Consider the following 22,816-nt stretch of genomic DNA (forward strand, 5'->3'; position numbering starts at 1 on the left):
TTTTGTATTAAACTAAGTCAATTTTTTGTCACTTCGTGTTCCTTCAGCCCAATTTAATTCTTCACTGAAGTTTTAAATATTTCCAAAGATAAAGGGTATACAAATTGTATGGAAGCAACCCTGCGCTCGTTATAAACAGAACCGGTGAAATGTCATCACGTGACGTTTTTTCAATTTGACAGCTGTGTCGAAAGAAAAAGTTTACAAAAGCAACATCAAAAACCATTGGCCGGTGAAATTTGTTGAAGTTACTACAAAAAGTTTAATTAAAGTAAATTGTTTATTATAAATAATGGCCAACAAAAAGGGTAACAATGCGGGCGGACGCACACAGCAACAAATAAATGTCAGTTAACTCACAAATACTTAGAATCTAACTCATTACGAAAAATTAACATAAATTTGTATACAGGATTCCAAAGACTATAGTGCATTCAAAGTGGTGTTCTTCTATTGTTCGCTAATCGTGTTCCTGCCTGTCGCAACATTTTTCTTGCTTAAATCTACTGTGCTGGAACGCTTTTTCACAATGTCTGAGGTTACCACCAATATTTATTCTGCGGTTGGCGCAGTTGTAGCGTTACATTTGGCGTTGGGCTTGTACATATATAAAGCATATTTTGGGGGCAGTCAGCACACGGAGTCATACAAAAAAATCGACTAATGACAAAAACTGTAAGCATAATTAAAAGTGATCGATCAGAAAAGTGTGCTGTAAGCTACGGATTCTTCGCCGAAAAACATGTGACTCAATTTGGGTATTACCATAAGTATACTTTAAATGTAAATGCACAGATAGACATTTTTATAACAAATACTATAAGAATTTTCCTACATTCATGTATGCGTGTTTTAAATTGTTCAATATAAATAAATTGTTTAAAACTGCGTACAAACATTTACAAAATTTACAAAACATGTTATGTATGACCATAAATGTAAAATAAAAATAGTTGTAAATAATAAAAAATTAAAAAAAACTATAAGATAATTAAAATTTAATACCTTTTAATATTTTCAAAAGGCGTTTCTCTAATGTTTATCAAAATTCCTGCATAGAGTACTATATACCTATTTATACTTTCACTTCAACAGAACTTCTACTTTCACACACACACAAATACGCAAGCATGCTCATACATACGAATCACAGCCGTCACCGTTGTTTGTATAATCTGACATTTTACAAAGGCACATTTTAGTACCGTTTACGCCTTTCCTTCCGTGTGTAAATAAATAGTTATAATTTAAACATAAATAATAAATGTGTTAATTAACAACTGCTTCTTCAACACACACACACACCAATTCCAATTGCGATGAAGTTTATCTCTTGGCGTGGTCAACATTTACGCTTATACAACCAATGGCTTAAACAATTGGGCAATGCAATTGGTGTGCTAGAGCGCCCCAAAATCTATAATCTAGGTGCTTGTTTTGAGGTGGATGAGTTGGTAAGTGAATAACTCACGCTACATAGTTAATTTTCCATAAAAAGCGAACTTATTAAAAGCATAGTTACCTACATAATTTATGAGTTGATAGACAGGTAATTCATTAATTTTGATAAGCAATTGATAAGCAGCTGATCGTAGTGTTGACAAAGTTGTATATGAAACTGATATGATGTGTTAATTGTTTAAAAACTTTAAATTCTACTACATTAAATTTTTTTATTGTATGCTTGAATCACGTACATAGGAATAAACTTAAAAAAAATATAATAATGAAGCGCTGATTTGTTAACTAGCCAGCGATGTTTGTAAACATATGTTTATGAAATTTACTGCAAGTGGTGCTAAATAAGTATCGATTATACTTTGTCTAGCCATAAGTTGTGTTATAAAGTTTACAGCGTGGGTAAAAGCAAAAAAAAATAGTGTTATTTTTTATTATGGTTAAAACTTATCATCTTAAAGGGATATGGGTATATTGACCATATTAATGTCAAAGCTTATTATAGATGATCTACACATGAAAACCTACTGTCGGTCAAATAAGGCTCAGCAGATGCAACGGCATCTTCAGTGGGGAGCTGTCAGCGGTCATGAAAGTATAATGTACATTTTACAGCGAAAAAAGTTTTCGTTTTGAATAAGTTTTGAAAATGGGGTTAATACTGCTGCAAGTGTATCAATAAGATGGTTTAGAAAATGTCGTGAAGCTGTTAAGCAATACTCTCTTTAATGGAGAGCATTAGAACTTCCAATAAGATTCTGTGTCTGCATACAAAGCAAAAAGTACTTGCCAATGGCTAGAAAGAAATATTTCTGGGTTCATAACTGCAAAAATATTTGTTTCAAGAAGCGTCTTCAAAACCAATAGAAACTGTGCAAGATTTATTGATCAATGTTGAATTGTTTGAGAGCTTGTAACAGAAGTTTTGGAAAAGATTAAATACACTGCATAACTGCCATTAGAAATATTGAATTAAATTTAATTCAATTATTTTAAATATTATTATATGTATATAAGAGTATGTATAGAATTACATGCAATAAAGAGGGATTACGAAAATTTCATAACGAGACTATCGCCACTAACGATTTTGCACATCACTAGTTGTGATAAAACATTACCCACCCCCTCCTCCAACTTGTTGAACTGTATGCTGGATAAAAACCAATCATTGCTATTCCGTGTGCTGTCATAAATTAATAATTCATAAAAGAGTGGTTATGTAAAACTTATTATTCTTTAGTGAGGCAAGCAAAACCTATCTCACCTATATACAAAAAAAACACACCTGTGTCAACAAACAAATTGTTGGTTTCATATAAGCAAAGCAACAGTTGCCGTTGCATTCATATGTTTATAAACCAGCAGCTCAGCAGTTGATTTGCTTTCGTGTCAGATGTCAATATAGCTGGATTCTCTGTGAGTTACGGATCGCCTGTTAGGAAGTTGCAATATGTGCTTGTTAAATGCATATTTTGCAATACTCATCATTCTTAGTGTTAGCGTATTTGCCAGCAAAGATTCTCAAGATGGCTTTGCTGTTGGACGGAATGAGGTATTCAAGTGTGAACTGTTCTAATTACAAACATGTTTGTCTTTTTATAAGAATTAACCAGTCATTAAATTAAATTTCTATAACTTTCAGTTAACATACCGCACTGAGGAACTATCACATGAAAAATTTTTGGCCTACGCTCCACTCTCGGATGTACCACACTTACGAAAAGTTACCAATAATTTACTTATTCCGCGAGTTGTTGGCACAACCGGACACACGCAAGCACGAGACTATATAACGAGTAATTTGCGTGAACTTAATTGGTCCGTTGAATATGATAAATTCCATGACACAGCGCCTATTTTGGGAAAATTGCATTTTCATAATATCATAGCAAAACTCAATCCAGATGCTGAGCGTTATTTAGTGTTTGCATGTCATTATGATAGCAAGTATTTTGAAGATTTTGAATTTATTGGCGCAACAGACTCCGCAGTGCCATGTGCCATGCTACTGAATATGGCACACGTTTTACAAACGGCGCTTGAACAATTCCGTAAGACAAAACTAAGCTTAATGTTTATATTTTTCGATGGCGAAGAAGCTTTCAAGGAATGGGGACCAAATGATTCAATTTACGGTTCACGTCACTTAGCCAAGCTATGGGAGGAGGACGGCACCTTAAACCGTTTGGATATGTTGGTGCTATTGGATTTAATTGGTTCGGCGGATCCAACCTTTTACAGTTTTTTCCCCAATACAGAAGGTTGGTATTCGCGTTTGGTATCGTTGGAAGAGCGTCTTTCGGATTTAAATATGTTGCAACGGTATATAAGTAGCGGTGTATCGCGTCAATACCCGAATCGTTATTTTCAACCAAATACATTACGTTCATCAATGGTTGAAGATGACCATCTGCCTTTCTTAAGACGAAATGTTCCCATATTGCATCTAATACCGCTACCGTTCCCCACTGTTTGGCATACGAAAGATGACAACAATTCCATAATTGACTATATCGCAACGGAAAATATCTCATTAATACTCCGCTTATTTATCATGGAATACTTGCAAAGCGCAACTGATGAGAAGTGAATTCTGAGAAAGCAAGAGGTACAAAGCAAAGAGTACTTACGTAGAATGTAAGAATAATCAACGTGATATACTATCTGGCTGCTGAAATTACGACTATTTTCATTGTAATAAATGACCACAAGCTTCTGGAAAATGGAACTGACAAACTTATGTACAAATTGACTTAAAAACAGAAAATATGTATCCTATATAAAATGCTATATTGCTTTTACAAATGTATCAGCCTAGCGTACTTTGTATTTATATACATACATATATTGTATACAAGTGCATTTTAATAATTATTGAAAGCTTTGCCAAGCATTAATAGCTAAACCTGATTAAAAATAAAAGTTCATTTGTAAATTAATAGTACTAAGAAAATTAGCTATTGTATATGGAAAGTTAAATTGTATATTTTATTATAAAGTTGTATGACTATAAAACATTAAAATATGTGTTTTTTTCTATTAATGTTATCAATTCTTAAATATTATTTTTTAACATTAAAGTTACTCATGCGCTAATTGTTTTTGAAGGAAATTTGCCGATAGCGCTGTTTATAAAGCCGATAACATTAAATACTCATCGGCAAACTACGAAAAATTTGAACGTCACCAGCGGCGCTTATTCCGCAACACTAGAACAGTACCATATGTTTTTTGACGTTTCGGTGCAATCGATGTTGTAACCTATTGCTTCTGGTTCCATTAATTCTTTAGAGTTTTAATAACAAATTAATTAAAACATTTAAAAATAATGATTATGCTGAGTAGAACATCATCACTAAGTATACGGTAAGTGTCTAGAGTGGAAACAGCATAGCAGTAATTACATAAACCTTTTATTTTGCGTCCACAGAGTGTTGGTATCTCGTATAGCCGGCGCACGCAATTACAGCAAAGATTACGATTCATCCGACGACGAAAAGGAACCAAAATCAAAACAAAAAAAGAGTAAAGATGTGAAAAAAGCTGAAATTCAACATACAGCTACACCTAATAAGGCTGAAGTGGAATCTACTGAAGAACCGGCTATCACACGCCTGAACCGTTTGCTGTCTAGCATGCCAACAGAGAATAATTATTCATTAGCAAATAAAAATAACAATGTAACATTACCACGACCAGGTGATGCACATAAAAAACGAAAAGAAGAATCTAAAAAAGAAACTGAGACGAAAGATATTTTTGTTGCCGCAAAACGTGTGGCTTCTCTAGCTGGAGATGGTGAGCAAAACCAGCAAATAGAATCGGAATTGCTTGCGAAACTACTAGGCCATAATCAAGAAGAGAAAGATATTAACAAATCGAACGATGCTGCATCAAATAATGCGAGTTCAGAATTAAGTCTAAGGTAAGTGATCAATATACATATCTGTTTATTTCTAATTTTTGTCTATAATTTTTATTGATATCCACTCTAACAACAGTGAATTGATTGTGGGTATGAAAATTGATCGCTCACAGCCACCAAAAGAGTTAACACGTGGTGAATTTGTGCGTCGCTCTATTGCGGCAAAAAGTAAACCACACCGGCAACAAGATCAACAAAGTGTGCGTAAAGAACGTAAACGTGAAGCAGCAACCTATACAGGCAGTGTTAACTTATTTGGATCCGAGCCGCTGGGCATTTTCAAAAATGCTGCAGAACTTCGCGATGTACCCGATATACTCACCACCTGGGCACATCTACATAAAAATGAACTAAAACTGTTGGTAACACATCCGCCCGCAAATTATTTCGAAAAGTTAGCATTATGGACGGAGCAAGGAAAAGTTTGGCGTTTTCCAATTGACAATGAGCAGGACCTAAGTGAGGAAGCGAATGTAGACTTCTCTGAGCATATCTTTCTGGATCAACACTTAGAGCCATGGTGTCCAGAAAAAGGGCCCATACGTCATTATATGGAACTAGTGTGTGTCGGTCTTTCAAAGAATCCATACATAACAGCAAAAGAGAAGAAAGAGCACATACTGTGGTATCGTGACTACTTTGAGGCGAAAAAGGATATACTCAAAGATTTGATTAGCCAAGAGAAGAAGCCAGGCGCAAGTGGAGAACAGAAAAAGCTGAGTTCATAAGCTAATTGGCTAGTTGTATGTTATGTGCAAATAAATATAGAATGTTTTCACAAAATGATGCCAAATTTTGAAAATTATTTTCCAACAAAAAAACAGTATTATGCAAAGGTTTTGCATATACATATGTATATTGTAAGGGAGATATATCATATATTATTCATATGTATTTTCAAAGCCAATTATCGTATTATCATATTTTGAATTTGTTTTTGGACAGAAATCTATTGAAAAGCATACATACATAACAAGTACAAAAATATAAGTGGTTTAGTGTGTATATTTTATAACAGAATGCCAACTATTCAGAATTGCACATTTTCATACATTCTTGGATTGCGTTGTATGTTGTCGTCCATAATGCGCTTACGTACAAGCTCCCATTTATCAAGTTTCTCCAATATTTCAGGCACCAGCGAACGCAATGCCACACGTGAAGCTTCAGGTCCGTCACGTAATTCCACATTGGTTTTGAAATTGTAATTTGGTGTGTAGCCATTCAGTTTAAGGAAATGATCAAAATAAAATGGCACAATTTGCTCTTGTATGGTGTCCATTACACCAATACTATCGCGCGCATCATGCAATTGCATAACATCACCCTCATCGTGAAAGGCACGGAAGAAAAATTTCGTATGCTCGGTGACGCGTTGCTCCTTGAATGAGATTTTCTTTTCTTTCTTTTTGATAATAATACGTGGTAATTTGCCTTTACGCTTCGGCTTCACATAGGGTGGCTCTAAATTGCGACGCACTTTTTTCATTTCACTCTCGATGCGTTTCTCTACCAAATAAGCTTGTCGAGAGATTTTACGATCATAAGCACGACGACGACGCAATTGTGCCTCAATGCGACGACTTTCCTCAACCGGTATCGATTCGAATTTAGCTGGAAACATAATGGAGGGATTGTCATGAAGTACAAGCTTGCAGCTATAATCAAGATGTGTGGCACACTAAACTCTAACACCATATGTAATAATAATAGTAATCGTTCGCAAAGTCTAACTGTCTAGACCCTTAGATTAGGTTAGGTTAAAAGCTCGAACCAAAAACGAATCCCACTTGGAAGCTGAGAACACCGGACTATATCTACCTAAATAGATGAGGTTAAAAGGACGGTAAAAAACGCATCCACTTGGACAACTGACAACGCCGGTTTATTGTAAAACCTAAATAGATTAGGTTAACAGATCGATCCAAAAAACGAATGCCACTTGGATGGCTAAGTACGCAGGTCTGTTGTGGTACCTAAATAACCCAAACAAAAGAACTGATCGAAAAAACTTTTAAAACTCTACAAAGCGCCCGACAAAATTTTCAGGCTTACCGCGGCACACCTATAGAACATTGACCGCAAAGAAGTACTGGGATTGCGGCATAATGCGAGCAAGTAATTTAATCCATCTCCAGCGTTCTACACTAAGTTAAAAGTATCTTACAAGAGTTTGTAGTTGATCAACGCTTAGGCTTTGTCTAGAGGTCTATCGCTAGAACGTAAAAAGACCAGTGTCTCTAGTTTTATTGTACATTATTGAAGTCTAGTCCTCCTCAACCTTCCAGTCGAGCCTTTTATAATGAGCCTATTTAAAATTCTCAGCACTTACATATTAGCTCCATTGCAACTTCCGAAATCATGGCAACCATTTCCAATGGCTCGAGATCGTCCCCACCACCGCTGCGCATATTTTCAGGAACTATTTCACGCCACACTTCTATAATGACCGCGCGATGTTTGATAAACGCTTCATCATTGAAGGAACTTTCAACCGGTTCCGATAGAAAATCCAATGTGCGTAGCTTCATATCCGTCGCACGATCGGACATAAAATATAGCTTGGCGCATTTACGCGACACATACGATTGTTTCTCACGCAAATCCTCCAAACACCAAACTTCAAACGTTTCCAAACGGCTCTGCAGTTCGGTGTGTATGGATAGCGTGAAATGCATTTCGAGTAGCAAGACGAAGGTTTTAATTTTTAAATTCTCTATGCCGCGCATAAAACTATCTGCATTGGGGAATACAATCAATATCGGATGTAAATTCTGCATATAGACATCCTCGTAGTAACTCTTAATCGCCCATGCGTCATCTTTATCACGCTTACGTATGTTTACGGTGTTCCGTTTCATTATAGACTCTTCAAAATTCTCCAATTCAATAGTTGTCTTGGTACAACCTTCGCCTTCTTCACCATCTTCTTCTTCCTCACCGTACTCTTCATCTTCATCACATTCGGAACCACGCTGTGAAACTTTTTCTATACGATGGATCCAATCATTTTCGTAACGCCACTCAGAATCGCCCAATAGATAATGAAAGTTCTGCAACATAATACGACGTATCCAATGACCCTCAATAAAAACGATATCCATATTGAGTACAATTTGTTGGCGTTCCAATTCACGAAATTCGCGCTTTAGAGCGTCTGTACGACCGTAATATGTTTTCACCTAAGAAAAAAGTTATGGTAGTTATGGGGAAGTATAATTCAGGAACTCATAGCGTTAATCCGAAAAAATTTTAAGTTTCCCTAAATCGTATAATTAGTAATCAATACAACGGTGTTGATTCTTTGGTCTTGAGCCAGTGAAATCTACCAACCTGATGCACCACCGACATAGCCGATTCATATTCGCGTTTTTCCCATTTGGCGAATAGCTTTTCGTATAGCGACTTCAAGCGCATCATATTCTCCCAATGATGCTCGTTGAGACGATCATAGATTTTGGTGCGTACTATTTGACCTTGTATAAGCATAGACTCGAATTTCAAACGCAAGGCGTCCTTAATAAATGAGCTGCCCGTTTTGAAACTGAACATCTTCACGGGCGGTCGATTTTTCAATTCATCCACATAGTTCTCGTCGATATCTGTCGTCACAACACTGCGATACTTGTGCGGACCGCGACCAATTAGTTTCTGACGTACATCCTCCACCGGCACCTCGAGGCGCAAACGCAAACCATTTTGTAGACGTGTATTGAATGTGAAGAAACTATCTTTGGCGGCATTAAGCTCATTCTGTGCCTTGCCCTGCCCGGTAAATGGCAGTACTTTAAAGGGATTATTTTCCTCTGCTTCGATATCGAGCGGCTCGAGCTTGAAGCGACAACGGTTCATCGGCTCAAATGGCACCACTGATTTGCGTATATAATCGAGTGGAATTTTCGTTTTCCCCTCCATGAGTAAAAAGCTGCCGCTGTCATTAGTTAGATTCGTGCAGACCGAACTGCTGAGCGATGTCAAACACGATTCAATACTCTTGAGATCCTCTTCAATGTCTTGTATGATTTCTTCACGATCCACCGCTAGCTTTTGTCCCTGCTCTTCGCTGACTTTGGTTTCATAAAGTGCCTTACGTACTTCATGTAAAAAATCGAGGTACTCTTTTCTACCCGGAAAATTGAGCGCCTCTATTTCGCTGCGTGGTCGACTATGAAAGTAAACATCCTTTGACTGACACAAATCTTTGATACGCAAAGTCTTATCGGTGGTAAATTGTTTACGAGTGTTTTGCATATAGTCGGCAAGCAATGCTTTGGTATCGCATTTCGCTATGGTCAAATCCATACCAACGTATTGATTACATGGCGGTTGTGCCATACGAAAATTCTCCATAAGCACGTGATCCTCCTTGCTTTTACCTTTGGTCGCTTCGGCTTTGATAATTTTCGGCTGATAGTGGACATCTACCAGTTTTTGTTGCATATGATTCCAGTGATCGTGATGGTGACGTGCTTCGAAGATTTTCGAATACTCACGATTTGGCACCTCGCGCAAATTACTGAAATGCACATCGTCTGTTTTTAGCTTCAATAAATGCGGCTTGTGCACTTCGGCTACAGTTTTATCGAATAGTTGCGAAGGCACACGCTCACCGAAATAGTCACGCGGCTTACGCGGATGGCGACGTATTGTGGTTTCGCGATGTTTGGGCGCAGGCATGTTACCACGCATAGCTAATGGCAGCGCCACGCTTTTAGCTAGGCGCGCACGTATATTCTCCTCTTCCTGATCGACCAACTCCGGCTCCGGTGTTGGTACCCATTCGGAATCTGTACCCGTATCCGATTGTTCGCATTTCGTTTGCAAGCTCGATTTTTTCACCTCATGACATGGTATACCCAGCAATTTGAGACGTTTCTCTTTAATCTTGGCCATCTTTTGCTTCTTAATATTCTCCTTGGCAGCCATGTATTCCAGCGTGGTATTCAATTTCATTAGTTCGGTTTTATCCAGTATTGCATGTTGCGCTTTGAAATTGCTCAAGTCGTGCACATGGTCGGTGTAAAGAAAATGTATCAGATTGAACTTCTTCATTGGGTACTCCAGTCGTGGTCGCACCATTTTAAACTTTTTACGTAAATCACGATCGTAGTGACGTCCCAGACGCTTCTCGATAAACTCCCGTACGGCACTGCTCTTTATTTGAGGTAGCTTGTAGCCGAATTGTGGCTGAAAAATCTTGAGTAGCGGATCATCTGGGCCGCGCAGTTTCGTTATGCCCTCTTCAATATCCATTTTTACCACCTCCTTCTTTTGCACTAACTCCGCTAGCCAGTCTTCGCGTGTTTTACATGTTTTTTCCTTGCGCGTACCGCCGGTTTTTTCTGTCTGGTGTCGCTTGCCGCGCAGGCTTTTGCCCAATTTGAAGTGGAAGCCGCGCAGCTGGTAGTTGCTGCCATGTTTGCCCACTTTGATATCGTCTTCGTCGTCACTGGACTGTTCGCTCAGCTCGGGACTCTCACTGACATGCCTTGGCGTATCGCTGCTCAGCTCGATTTTCGCTTCCGGATAGTCCTTCAACTTGCCGAAATTCTCTAGATAATACTCCTTTTTAACAAGCGCATTATCGCGTTTGATGCGGTTTTGCGCTTTTAACTTCTTTTTGAATTGTTTGGTCTCGCGCATTGTATGCGGATATGTTGTCGCTGGCTTCGGCGGCTTACGCTGCAGCGCTTCTATCTTAATTTGCGGATCACACGCGGCATTTATGCTGTTCAAAACTTCAGTAAAATGTTGCATGGCTAACATTGTGGGCTTGAGCTCCTCATTAATTTTATGTTGCGCCTCTCTTGCTCTGTCTGCTTCTTCTGCCAATTCTTTGCGTTCTAAATAAAGATTCTTATAACGATTACGTCGATTACGATTCTCTTCTTCAATTTTTTGTTGATTATATGGTTTGTCGGCTGAACGAAAAAGTTTGCAAAACGGTACTGGCGGCTCACTGCTTGGCACATCCTCGTGCTGCGTACGATCGGGCACATCAAAGCATTGCGGCACTGCTAGACGCTCATTCTGCAGCTCCTCCTCAACTTTGTCCTGTGTCTCCTGCTTGACGCGTCGTCGCTCCATATACCGCATGATGCTGCGATAGAGACTCTGATTTTGTATATCCTGCTCGTCGGCCTGATAGGTTTTGCGATAATCAAGTCCTTGAAAGTCCAGCTGCATGGGATTCTCTAAATCGATTTGATCGCATATGAAGGACTCTGACGATTGCGATTGCGTCTCACCGCAAACATTGTCCGCATATTTAACGGTTTTTGTCAATATATTGAATTCACGTTTTTCCGAAAACGCTTTCGTGCGCAAAGCCTGTGGATTTACCAAACAGTATTTCTTACGTGGATCTTGTGTAAGGAAGAATTTCTGACGTGTACGTGATAATTTGGCAAACTCTTCGAAATTCAATGGACAAGCGCCGATAAATGGTTTCGGTGCGCCGGCCACAACGCTCTCGCGACATGGTTTCTTCCACTCGGGTCCGCGAAAAACCATGCGTTTAGCGCCGGACTCTTTGTGTTGCGTGTCGACCATTTCCTGTGATGTGACTAAATTCTCATCCGATAGCTTAGGTAGTGGCGTAGTTTGTATGCTCAGCGAGCTGCTTTTACGCTTCGACGAAGTTGGCGTGCTCGAACAGGTGCGTTTGAATTTCTTCGGTGCCGCTACCAGCCAACCATCAAAATGTGAGTTGGTCGAGCTGGTAAAATCGTAGCCTCGTTGTTTCGGTGGTGGTGTGGAGGTTTGGGATTCTTCTTCTGACAAACGCAGTTGAATAATCGGTACATGAATGTATGGTTTGGTTTTGTCTGCGCGTTTATCCGCAGTCCTGATGTCTGATCTATCCTTGAGTAAATTCTGTGTGGAATCACATACTTCGTACGGAGATTTAGTTGCACGTGTCGAGGGTTTAGTGGTTGTTGAACGTTTTTTCACAAGTTCTTCTCGAACACTCGTATTAGATTTAGTGCTGTGAGTGCTTAATTTAATCTCTTGCACCGATGGCTTCGGCTGATTGTAGTAGTTGGATTTCCTCAATGTTGGCATTCTTATTATTTAATATAAAATATATAGTATATTTATGTAAAGGTATTCTTATAAATTTGAATTCAATATAGAAAATTTAAAATTTTCTTTCTCCACTATTTGTCACTTCTGATTATGAAAGATGAAGGAAATGTGGCACACTTTTTTAATTTGTATATTTATCACATGTTTCACTTTGGATTGAATGTGTTTTCGAACACAAACATAATGTTAAGTTTGCCACGAAGTTTGTAACACCAATAAGGAAAAGTCGGAAACCCATAAAAAATATTCAGCGTGACGAGCTGAGTCGATTTAGCATGTGTACATGTCTGTATGTCTGTAGATACGCGAACTAGTCTCTCAGTCCGCGGGTGCAACGGAATTGGAGTAGAGGCATCCCATAAGGGAGAGTCCTCTCGCCACTTTTCTGGATCATGGTTGTTCGTGATCTTCTGGAAAAGCTCAAGGAAGTCGGTAATGTAGCTTTAATGGTTGAGGGAAAATTTCTGAATACCGTGTACGAGCTAACTCAGGTGTATCTTAGTATGAAGAGAGCCATTGGCAAAAGGTGGAACTTCTCACATTAGCTAGTTCTTTTATGAAACCATAATTAAGCCTATAATGTTCTACGCAATTGTGAAAGGCGCTGAAAAGGCACTTTGGAATCCTCACACACTAGTAGGTCAGCGATATTAGAGTTTGTTGGCTGTGTGAAAGAATGGCTAGACACCTTATCTCTATCACCACAAGGCAATAGCGGTATTGCAGGAAACTGTAAGCCTGATGAGCTTGTTAAGACAGGTAACTCAGTCTCAATAATTTCGGAATGGGAAGTTGTAAGGTCCTTCTTATCCAGAGCAAATCGTAATGTCCTGATTTTGCGAGATCAAAGCAAAAAAATCTCGGATCTAATACATCAAAGACATCGAGATGAAATAACGGAAATATAAATAAAATACTTAAGCTGCCTTGTGATTGGTTCAAGGTTTTTGTCGATAGCTGATATCCAGCTACCTGAGTTTTTCCTTTGGCATCCCTCCACAATCTAACACAAAATGTTTGAGATATTGATATAAAGTTTTATAGACGTCCCACTAGCTCCAAGAAGCTGATAATTTGTCTCATCGCCCGATATTGCACCACTATAGCATACATCTGCCATACAAACTGAACGCTCAAGGTTAAGTTCTTATATGGAAAAGTTTTGCACAGATTATAATACAGTCTCCGAGCAAATTATTTAGATCGGACGACTATAGCATATAGCTGCATTACAAACTGATCGATGAAAATCCAGTTTTTATATATAAATTGTTTCTTTAAAAAGGTATTAAAGCTTCGTTACAACCGTATTCATTGTATTACTTACTGTGGCTCCGGCAAAATTTTCCCGATTTATGTTCGTGCGCTTAACTTCTTCCTTCTGCGTGAAATATTATGTATGCACAATTTCTGCTGCATTTTATTTAATTAAATATTACATTCACGTCAGCACAATAATTAAATAAATAACTAAACACGATTAGTGATATTACAACAGAATAAAGCACACAAAAGCCATTTGCATTGAACGGTAAGTGGTTTTGACAGCTAGTCAATCGGTTCCGGCGCGAAATATAACTTGTAAAAGAGTTTCCTATTCTACTACAAAAAAATTCGATAACAATTTAGAATAATTGTAAACTATTGATGTACACCAGCTTTAGTTTATGAAAAAAAATTTTAACATTGAAAAAAAATATTCCAAAATATATTTAAACAAACATTTAACTTCCTATTTTTGATTTTTATAATAAATCTTTTAATAATTACTTCCAATCAGACAATGCAACCATGTTAATGCTAAATTCTGAGCAGCCCTAACACATTAATACGCAACCCAGTCGAGCCGAATGTATGTTCGGTGAAAACGAACATAGCGCAGATGAAATTTTTATTGCAAATGGTGGTGACGGATACGATCCAAGAGTTGCGCACGTATTTTTCACATTCAATTTGCTGTACAATTTTCGTAAATTTGTTGTGTGCTTTCGTTGCACAATAACGATAATATAAATGTTTATAAATAACAGCGAGTGTTTGTTAATTATATTGTAAATTCGAACGTAGAAACGGTGAGTGCTGGCTGCCTGCAATAAGAATGTACACCACCTATGTGAAAATGTACACATCGAAAAGTGGAAAATTTGTTGAAAAAATTCCACACGAAGCGTTTCCAATTGAGAAGTGAAAATATGTTTTACCTATTGCGTATATAGCATTAAACATTTTCCACATAAAGCATTGTTTACAGTTTAAGCGCTAGAAAATGTAAAAATTACAATATTGTTAGTGCTGATTCTGGTTGAAAGGAAAATTTCTATTCGCTGTTTGCCTCATTCAAGAGGCGAGCGGTAGCTGTTGGTGGGTCAGTGTACAAATCGCTGTTCGGTAGTGGCGGGCATATATAAAAAGAAAGTGTAGAGAAATTTTTGTCGATAAAAGGGATTTGCAAAATATATTTTATATAAATGTTTAAATAAATTTTGATAACCAAAATATAAGTTTTATATAAATAGTTTAAAAATTATGTTATGAATGGTTAAAACTATGTTAACAACTATTTTGGCGGATTGCTGAAAAAGCGCGCCATTATGTGACGTAGGCAATTTTAACCCTTAAAACACCTGCTGAGTTTATGCTGACAACATATAAACAACTTTTTTTTTAGTTTTTTAGAAATTTTTATTTGGTATCAAATAAAAATTTGTTGTATATAAATTTTAAGTAAATTGAAAATTTTAATGTTGCTAATTCTAATAAATCGGCTTAAATTGCAATCTATCAAATTTTGCAATTTTACAAAAACAAATAAGTTTTTAGCAAAAATCATTTAATTGAAATATTCCATATGCAAATACTATTAGTACACGTTCGTCAAAACGTAACACGAGCATTCCAACAATTTATCGTCATCTCGCTGATTTATTACTTGTGTACTTGCGCTGTCAACATTTACATACACAAATACAAACCCACAATTAAGTGCCGCAAACTAGTAGACAACAAAATAATACACAAATTTTGTTTTGCTATTCGGTTTCGCATTTTCCATATACTCTTTGTCATTTGTCTATTTATCTTTTTCTGTCCATTTATACCTTTCTGCCGATTGCTGTTTGTATGCATTTGTGTGTTGGTGACGTGGTGTGTCAGCAGGCGTGATACTCTTTCCTTTTTCGAGATTTATTTTGCGGCTATAATTATTTTTACCTGTATTTATATGTAGGTATATTTTTATATGTGTTTATTTATTAATTTATAGCTTCATAAATGGTTAATATATTATTGAAACACTGATATGGTTAGTAATTACTCTGGTAAATTTAACGGTGTGGAAAATTTATGTGATATATGAAAAATGTACTATAAATCTCCTAAAGTTCTGTAATTATTTTTATGCTACCCATTAATAAAATTTTTTTCTAAAAATTTTGAAGCGATTTATTATTTAACAAAAATGTTAAACATTTTATGCATTAAAGGGTTACTTTGATGTTTATATTCAATACCTAAATTAGTAATTTTTAACAATTATTTATTTATTTAATAGAGTTATTTGCTATAAAATTTGGTAAATATCGTATGTTTGTATGTACATATGTGTATATGTTGGTGCCAAAAAGATAAAAGCAATAGAAAATCGAAATAATTAAGCAAATAATGGTCGAAGAAGGCGAAAGTAAAAATAAAAAAAATTAACTATACAGCTGATATCCTCAACAGGTGACAAAATTAGCATTAATGAAATTTTTCCAATTCTGTTCACCAAAATTTCTATACAATTAACAGCCAGTTGTGTTCTGTAGACCTACTCCATTGTTTTTATGCTAATTGTTTCACCTTAATTTTACTATAGAGCGATATCAACTCGAATTTCTATAGTAATTTCACTCGCGCTTATAAAATGCATTTAATTTTATAACTACCCATATCGTTGGTTTCTGCAGTGCTTCCACTTGAAGTACACCCCAACCATCAAGTTTGAATTCTGAAAGACATCTGATTTAAAAGCGATTCAATGGCAATAATATTCACTTCTTTTCCACATTGCGTTTTCACTCTCATTTTTTGAGTTGTTTGTGTTTGGTTTTGCCGGTGGTTGCGACGATATACTCTTCGGTTGTTGGTTTTTCTTATACGACGATGCACATTCTCGTATATATAGACCAGTAGAGGGTATCTAATCGCGCTCCAATTCCACTCAGTTGCTATATGCTTGTGTCTTTATTTTATACACTTTTCTCTGGTTTAGTGTTATTTAAATATTTTTATTGCTTGTCTCTCAATGGAACACAAAATAGTATATGGGCGATGGCAATCTCCGCGCTCAGTAGGCTATAAATATATGCTCTTCTGCTTTGCTGTTTGTTGAGTATAAGTATGTATATTGTTTTCTCAAAGCTCTCGTCACAAAACACTCGAAATTTTAATAGTTTAACTCACCACATATTTTATTTTATTAACTGGCAAAGTGAATTTGCTGTAGATATGTATAATCAAGAAACGTATGTATGACTTGTTTTGCTACATAATTAACTATAACCGTCGCGGATTGTTTTTTCCTGTTGGTAATGTCATCATAGTGACATTATGTGACCGTTGAACTCTGACGTTTAACAATTACTTTGTATTGATTTCCTGAAGGTCGTTTGAACTATTTCACTTTTTGTTTATTAGTATTTTATTTTTATTTGTTTTTCCATCTGCATTCCCTATCATCCTACTTTATGGTTTTTTAATACACCAAGTTAGTTGTATGAAGTATTTTTAAGCTTTCCGCTTTGAGTGCTTGCCACTGACTGCCGCTGTTTGCTTAAGTGTTAACGCTTTATACTCATTAAAAGAAATTTCAAAAATTATTTATACCTTCTACAAGTTGGCTCGCACATTGTACACTCAGGCTTTAATCAAAATGAATGCTCAACAATTTTCTGCGTTTGCGATGATGACGTTAATGGGCAAAATAAAGTGCCGTTGTGTATGTGCGTTTATTTTTTTTATTCCAATAAGATGTATACAAAAGCATTTAATCGGTTGATTGGCATTGCCTTTGAAATTTTAATTTAAAATTTTAAAATTTGTTATGAAAAGATAACTTTTGGTAGGATAATTTGTTGTTATGTCAGCGCATATCACTCAATTATTTTAACAAATGTTGCTGCGGTCACATTTGTTGGCAGGTACAAATTTGGTTAGGTTCTCCGGTTAAGAGTTAATGCAACTGTGGGTGTCAATAAAACAGTTTTAATGCAAGAACTTGATTTTTAACGTTCAGCTTGTAATGGTATAGGGTCTCCGACTACATATTTCTTCTGGGTGTTACAAACTTTCTGGCAAACTTAATATAATAACAATATACATATGAACAGTATTGGAAAAAACTAAAGCACCCCCTTCTTTGTTTTTTGTCTAAGTTTTCGAAAATTATAAGAGTATTATTAGGACATAAAATAATAAATCATTGTTATTTTTTTGAGATAAAAAATATTAAATAAAAAAATTACTTATTCATCCGTTTTTAAAAATAAAATAATAAATGATTGGAAAACCGGTTTATTTCGGCATAAAATTAGGGAAAAATGTTCGGTGAATAGATCAGTAGTGTCGCGATTCAATTTCAGCAAACCGACAGTGTACTTACTTACTAGCACAGCTGCGGAAGACAGCGAAAAACTACACGAGGACGTTGCATTGATCAGAAATGGAATTCAACTCAGACGAATCGAAATATATTATTAAAGAATCGGATGGCATAAGACGTGTGAGAAGACCGAAAGGACAAGGACTCAATCCTATGAATTATGTTGCTTCCATTAAATATGGGCGGATCTCAGCCCCATCGAGATCTTTTAATAGATCGTTATTTCAAAATAAATTGAGATAACTGTAAAACCAAGGATCAATGAAAAAAGCTTTGTTTGAATAAAAATTAACAAGCAATTAATGGAAAATCCTCAAAATTTTACTTTATTCGCTATTATTTTTATTTTTACTTTAGATCTGGCCAACACTGTATATACATTATGTACGAGTATACGTGTTTACAACATATACATACATATTACAAAATATTTTATTCAACTTCCTAATCAACATATTATTTAATTATTTGCAGTTTAAATTTCGTGTTTAGTTCTGTCACAGCTCACGATTTGGGAATCGTCTGCTGTCGTTACGGATCAAGACACCAAAATGGCAGCTAATAACAACCTTAATATGCACAGCATGTCTCCACAACATTTGTCACCACTAAATACAAACATAATGCCACAATCAGTTATTGCCTCCACTGGGAGTGTTAACCCAATGATCGGCATGCAAACCATGCCACAACCATCAAGCAGCGCACAAAGTGCTTGGGATCAATTGACCGCTTCCTCATCTTCGTCAGCCAATGCAAACGTGCTCAACACAACGTCAACTGCGAATATTATAGGTTCAAGTGGTGCTGTTGGTTTGGGAATAGGAAACACACCGAATTTAACAACATTGCAAAACATGCAGCCTAGCGTTAATAGCTTAATAGGTGGCGCCGGTGGTATTACGAACACGGTCAATGCGGTGGGCACAACCGGTATCACATTGGGTGATCCTAATGGTTTTGGTTTGGGAAATATGTCTGGCGGCAGCTCACCTGCAGCCGGTTGTGCTTCGCCATCGACGCCGACAAAAATCAGTCCACCCCCGTTGGATGGTATGATGGCACATACGCCCACGCAGGGGCCGCCAGCTATGCATAGTGCTGGTTATGGGGAGGAATTGACAGCAGAACTTGTGAATCAGGGATGGCGAAAATTCTGGTCAAAACGCGAAAATCGCCCATATTACTGGAATAAAATAACCGGCGAATCATTGTGGGAAATGCCCGGTGCGCGTCCATTTGATCCACTCACAGATCCTTTGGGTAGGTTATATGGGATGAAAGGCAAAAAGTGTAGAATTTTGATTTTTTTTTTTTCCAAATATTTTCCTATTAAGGCATATGTCACAGTGGTGGTCAACCGCCTATAAATCCCGGTTTACCGCATCACCAACATCATATGCAACATCCAAATTTAAAGCGTCGTCCATCCGACGATATGCATTTGCATCCACACCAACAACATCCGCCATTGAAGAAATTTGTCTTGGCTGGGCCGTGGGATTTAGAGATTTGCACGAATGCCGTTATTGTAGAGCGACCCCCTACATTATTGCCACAACCACATCCCGAAATTGAAGCTTTACGTGCCGCCTACACAATGAAGCTTGTGAAAACCTATGAAGATCTCTGTATGCGGCGTGAAAATATCAAGGCGCCGAAAGACTCCTTCAATCGTTGGTTAATGGAGCGTAAAGTTATTGACAACGGCTGCGATCCGTTATTACCGAGTAACTGTAACCCAGAAATATCACCATCCATGTATAGGGAAATTATGGCTGATATACCCATTAAAATTGTCAAACCGAAATTTACAGGTAAATTTTTATTTTGATTATTTTTTGTTATGTTTTATTAAATTAACGGTACCTAATTTTCAACTCTTTAAAAACAGGTGATGCACGCAAGCAATTATCACGTTATGCCGAAGCCGCGAAACAGATTATTGAGTCACGTTCAGCGCCAGCCGAAAGTAAAAAGGTCGTTAAGTGGAATGTTGAGGACACATTCCAATGGTTGCGTCGCACTGTCGGCGCCAGTTACGAGGACTTTCAAGATCGTCTAGCGCATTTGAAGCGTCAATGTGAGCCACACCTTGTCGAGACCGTCAAGAGTTCCGTAGAAGCACTCTGCATTAAAATCTATCATTTGAGTGCTGAACATGCGCGTAAAATACGCGAACGTCATATGCAACTGCTCAAGGAGCACGGTATACCGGAACCAACGCCTCCACCACCACCACCGCACCTGAAGAAAGTCTGGTGCTATCCCATACAATTTGCTGTGCCATCACCACGCATGCCAGCCATTGAATATGTACAAGATCGTGATCACATGATCATTAAGTATACGCCAAGTACACACAATCAACCCGATGCGCAGTACATAAATCTGACACATCTACAAAAGCTCGAACAACTCTATCGCCACAATTGTTTCGATGATAAGAAATTTGACTTATTTATTGGACGTGTTTGGTGTCTACTTAAGCGCTACCAGACGTTCCTCGGTAATGCGTTAAACTCATCACAAGAGGCAGAAATGACGCAAGCATCCTTGCCAGTGCCAGTTTTCGAGTGCTTGCATAGACAGTTTGGCGTTAGTTTTGAATGCTTTGCGTCGCCTTTTAATTCATATTTCAGGCAATACTGTTCGGCATTCGCCGATACCGATGCATATTTCGGTTCCAGAGGGTAAGTTGCAGCTAAAAACTAAAGTAACGGTTGTGTATTTACTAATTTTCACTTTTTTTAATTTTAGACCATTTCTTGACTTCAAACCAGTTTCTGGTTCTTTTCAAGTAAATCCACCACATTGCGAAGAACTTATGGATAGAGCTTTATTGCATATCGATAAATTGCTGACAGATTCTATGGAACCATTGAGGTAAGTCTTCGCTAAATTTGTTTTTTTTACTTAGAAATACAATTTAACTTTTGTCATTTCAACAGTTTCATCATATTCTTGCCCGAATGGAAGAGCATTGCGAAATTAGAAGAGAGCATGTTTAAGCGCCGTTCAATGGTGGTATTGGGTATGGCACACGAATATCGCCATGGCTACCAACACATAATACCAAAGTAAGTGCTTGCGCTTTTTCCGACTTACCGAACTGCTTTTAAATGTTTATCTCCAATTTATTGCTACAGAGCTGACGTCAATGTGAAATGCATGCAAGGCACACAAGTGGTGTGGTTGCAGAATAGCGCCGGTCATGCGCGTTGGGGACCCAACGAGAATCGTGTAGAGGCATTGCGTGAAGCTTTCCGGCCGCAACGCGATCGTGAACGTGAGCGTGCAGCGGCCGCAGCAGCTGCAGCTGCTTCATCACCACCACAACCGGTAACACATCAAACCACTGCCGCAAATACGCTTGGCAACAGCAACAACAACAGTAACAACAATCTAGGTGGCAATAATAATAATGTTAACACAAATGCGACGACATCAGCAGCAGCAGCGACTTCAACTGGTCATACAAATGCAGCTAACAGCATCAACACTTCTACCAGCAGTGGCAACAGTTCGTTGCATTCAACGTGCGCACCACTTTCACCGCATACACCACCAAATATGGCAACATCTTCGACCGGTTCGCCTGCTATGAGCATTCAAAGTGCATGCTCGTCGCCGTCGTCGTCGTCCATGTCGCTCTCACCGGCTGCATCAGGTGTTGGCGGTATTTCAGATATTATCGGCAGCACTTCCGTATCGATTACAGCAACCGCCACGGCAGCGAGTGGTGCATTCGCCAGTCTAGTGGCTGCCTCTTCATCAGGCAACAATATCGGTGGTGTAAGCGCGGGTAGTGGTGGCAACGCGCTTGGCAATAATGCCGGTCAAACCGTTATCAATTCTGCGGTTTAAACTGTGTTTGGTCACCTTCTGCAGCGTGCTTGTTTAAGTGACGACAGTGAGTTAAAACAGTGACTATAATCTACTCAAGGCAAAGTATACATCCTAAATTATGTTTACTTGCCACTGTCGCTTAATTCAATGGCTCAACTCGCAATGAATTTTCAATGCGTTCTGTAGCCAAATGCGTTGCAATTATCTTTATTTATTTTTGCACTTATGTAATTTATTTATTTAGGCGGAAAAGTGAAATGAAAAAAACTATTAAAAAATTAGCGTTAGTTTTAGAAAAAGGTAAAAAAATAATGCTAAAGAATTGAATTCTTTTTGAATATACCCACAAAAATATTAGTGTGGCTCGTAGTACTGTACGAACACTGCACTTTTGTTTATTTATTAGTGATGTACATACAGGCATACAAAAAAATTTTATTTAATACAGCTCACGCAACTGCTGCGTCAAATAGCAGATAAATGCAATTTTTTTTCTATAAATTTTTTCTCTATTTTTATGCAATTTTTACACTAATATATATAAAATGATATTTACTAAACGAAAAACAAAAAAAAAAACTAGAAAAAATACAGCTCTTGTTTTTTCAGTTGACGTATAACATTTTTGAATTTTGTTATAAGCTAAACTAAAGGCTTTAAGCTACAAAATTGAAATAATCTCTTTTGTAAACAAAAGCTTATAATTAATTATAAATGTAAAATAATCAAATTTTCTAAATATTTCGTTTTTATTTTGACTTGGGCGGGTTCAAAGACACTTTTGCATTAAAAAAAATAACGGTAATGTAATGCCTACGGTAATATAAAATAGGAGTTAGTTAATTAAATCA

At 37.3% G+C, this 22,816-nt stretch overlaps 5 protein-coding genes across 7 annotated transcripts; 4 read left to right on the forward strand and 1 right to left on the reverse strand.

Moving 5' to 3' along the window:
- Positions 1-199: 199 nt before the first annotated feature.
- LOC120779104 (vacuolar ATPase assembly integral membrane protein VMA21 homolog) lies at positions 200-840 on the forward strand. Its single transcript, XM_040111275.1, has 2 exons — positions 200-346; positions 413-840. The coding sequence occupies exons 1-2, from the start codon at positions 293-295 to the stop codon at positions 662-664; spliced, it is 306 nt and encodes a 101-aa protein (XP_039967209.1). The 5' UTR covers positions 200-292; the 3' UTR covers positions 665-840.
- Positions 841-1,186: 346 nt separating this feature from the next.
- Positions 1,187-4,094, forward strand: LOC120779101 (glutaminyl-peptide cyclotransferase). 2 transcript variants are annotated; one of them, XM_040111267.1, is made up of 2 exons: positions 1,187-1,454; positions 3,104-4,094. In XM_040111267.1, the coding sequence occupies exons 1-2, from the start codon at positions 1,320-1,322 to the stop codon at positions 4,049-4,051; spliced, it is 1,083 nt and encodes a 360-aa protein (XP_039967201.1). In that variant the 5' UTR covers positions 1,187-1,319; the 3' UTR covers positions 4,052-4,094. The 2 variants fall into 2 exon arrangements, with proteins under 2 accessions (XP_039967201.1, XP_039967202.1); XM_040111268.1 differs by lacking the exon at positions 1,187-1,454 and adding an exon at positions 2,594-3,013.
- Positions 4,095-4,697: 603 nt separating this feature from the next.
- LOC120778693 (28S ribosomal protein S31, mitochondrial) lies at positions 4,698-6,172 on the forward strand. Its single transcript, XM_040110648.1, has 3 exons — positions 4,698-4,827; positions 4,892-5,386; positions 5,463-6,172. The coding sequence occupies exons 1-3, from the start codon at positions 4,790-4,792 to the stop codon at positions 6,112-6,114; spliced, it is 1,185 nt and encodes a 394-aa protein (XP_039966582.1). The 5' UTR covers positions 4,698-4,789; the 3' UTR covers positions 6,115-6,172.
- A 162-nt stretch (positions 6,173-6,334) lies between these two features.
- LOC120779032 lies at positions 6,335-12,451 on the reverse strand. Its single transcript, XM_040111154.1, has 3 exons — positions 8,720-12,451; positions 7,719-8,568; positions 6,335-7,000 (listed from the first exon to the last, which is right to left on the reverse strand). The coding sequence occupies exons 1-3, from the start codon at positions 12,449-12,451 to the stop codon at positions 6,417-6,419; spliced, it is 5,166 nt and encodes a 1,721-aa protein (XP_039967088.1). The 3' UTR covers positions 6,335-6,416.
- A 1,918-nt stretch (positions 12,452-14,369) lies between these two features.
- On the forward strand, positions 14,370-22,451 carry LOC120776919 (mRNA (2'-O-methyladenosine-N(6)-)-methyltransferase). Of its 2 annotated transcripts, XM_040107990.1 has the most exons (7): positions 14,370-14,547; positions 18,591-19,379; positions 19,454-19,933; positions 20,011-20,809; positions 20,877-21,002; positions 21,068-21,196; positions 21,266-21,983. In XM_040107990.1, exons 2-7 carry the CDS (start codon positions 18,668-18,670, stop codon positions 21,981-21,983), a joined length of 2,964 nt encoding a protein of 987 aa, XP_039963924.1. In that variant the 5' UTR covers positions 14,370-14,547; positions 18,591-18,667. The 2 variants fall into 2 exon arrangements, with proteins under 2 accessions (XP_039963924.1, XP_039963925.1); XM_040107991.1 differs by lacking the exon at positions 14,370-14,547 and having other exon boundaries at positions 18,668-19,379; positions 21,266-22,451.
- The last annotated feature ends 365 nt before the right edge of the window (positions 22,452-22,816 follow it).

Source organism: Bactrocera tryoni, chromosome 5 (assembly GCF_016617805.1).
Source record: "Bactrocera tryoni isolate S06 chromosome 5, CSIRO_BtryS06_freeze2, whole genome shotgun sequence".
Lineage (NCBI taxonomy): Eukaryota > Metazoa > Arthropoda > Insecta > Diptera > Tephritidae > Bactrocera > Bactrocera tryoni.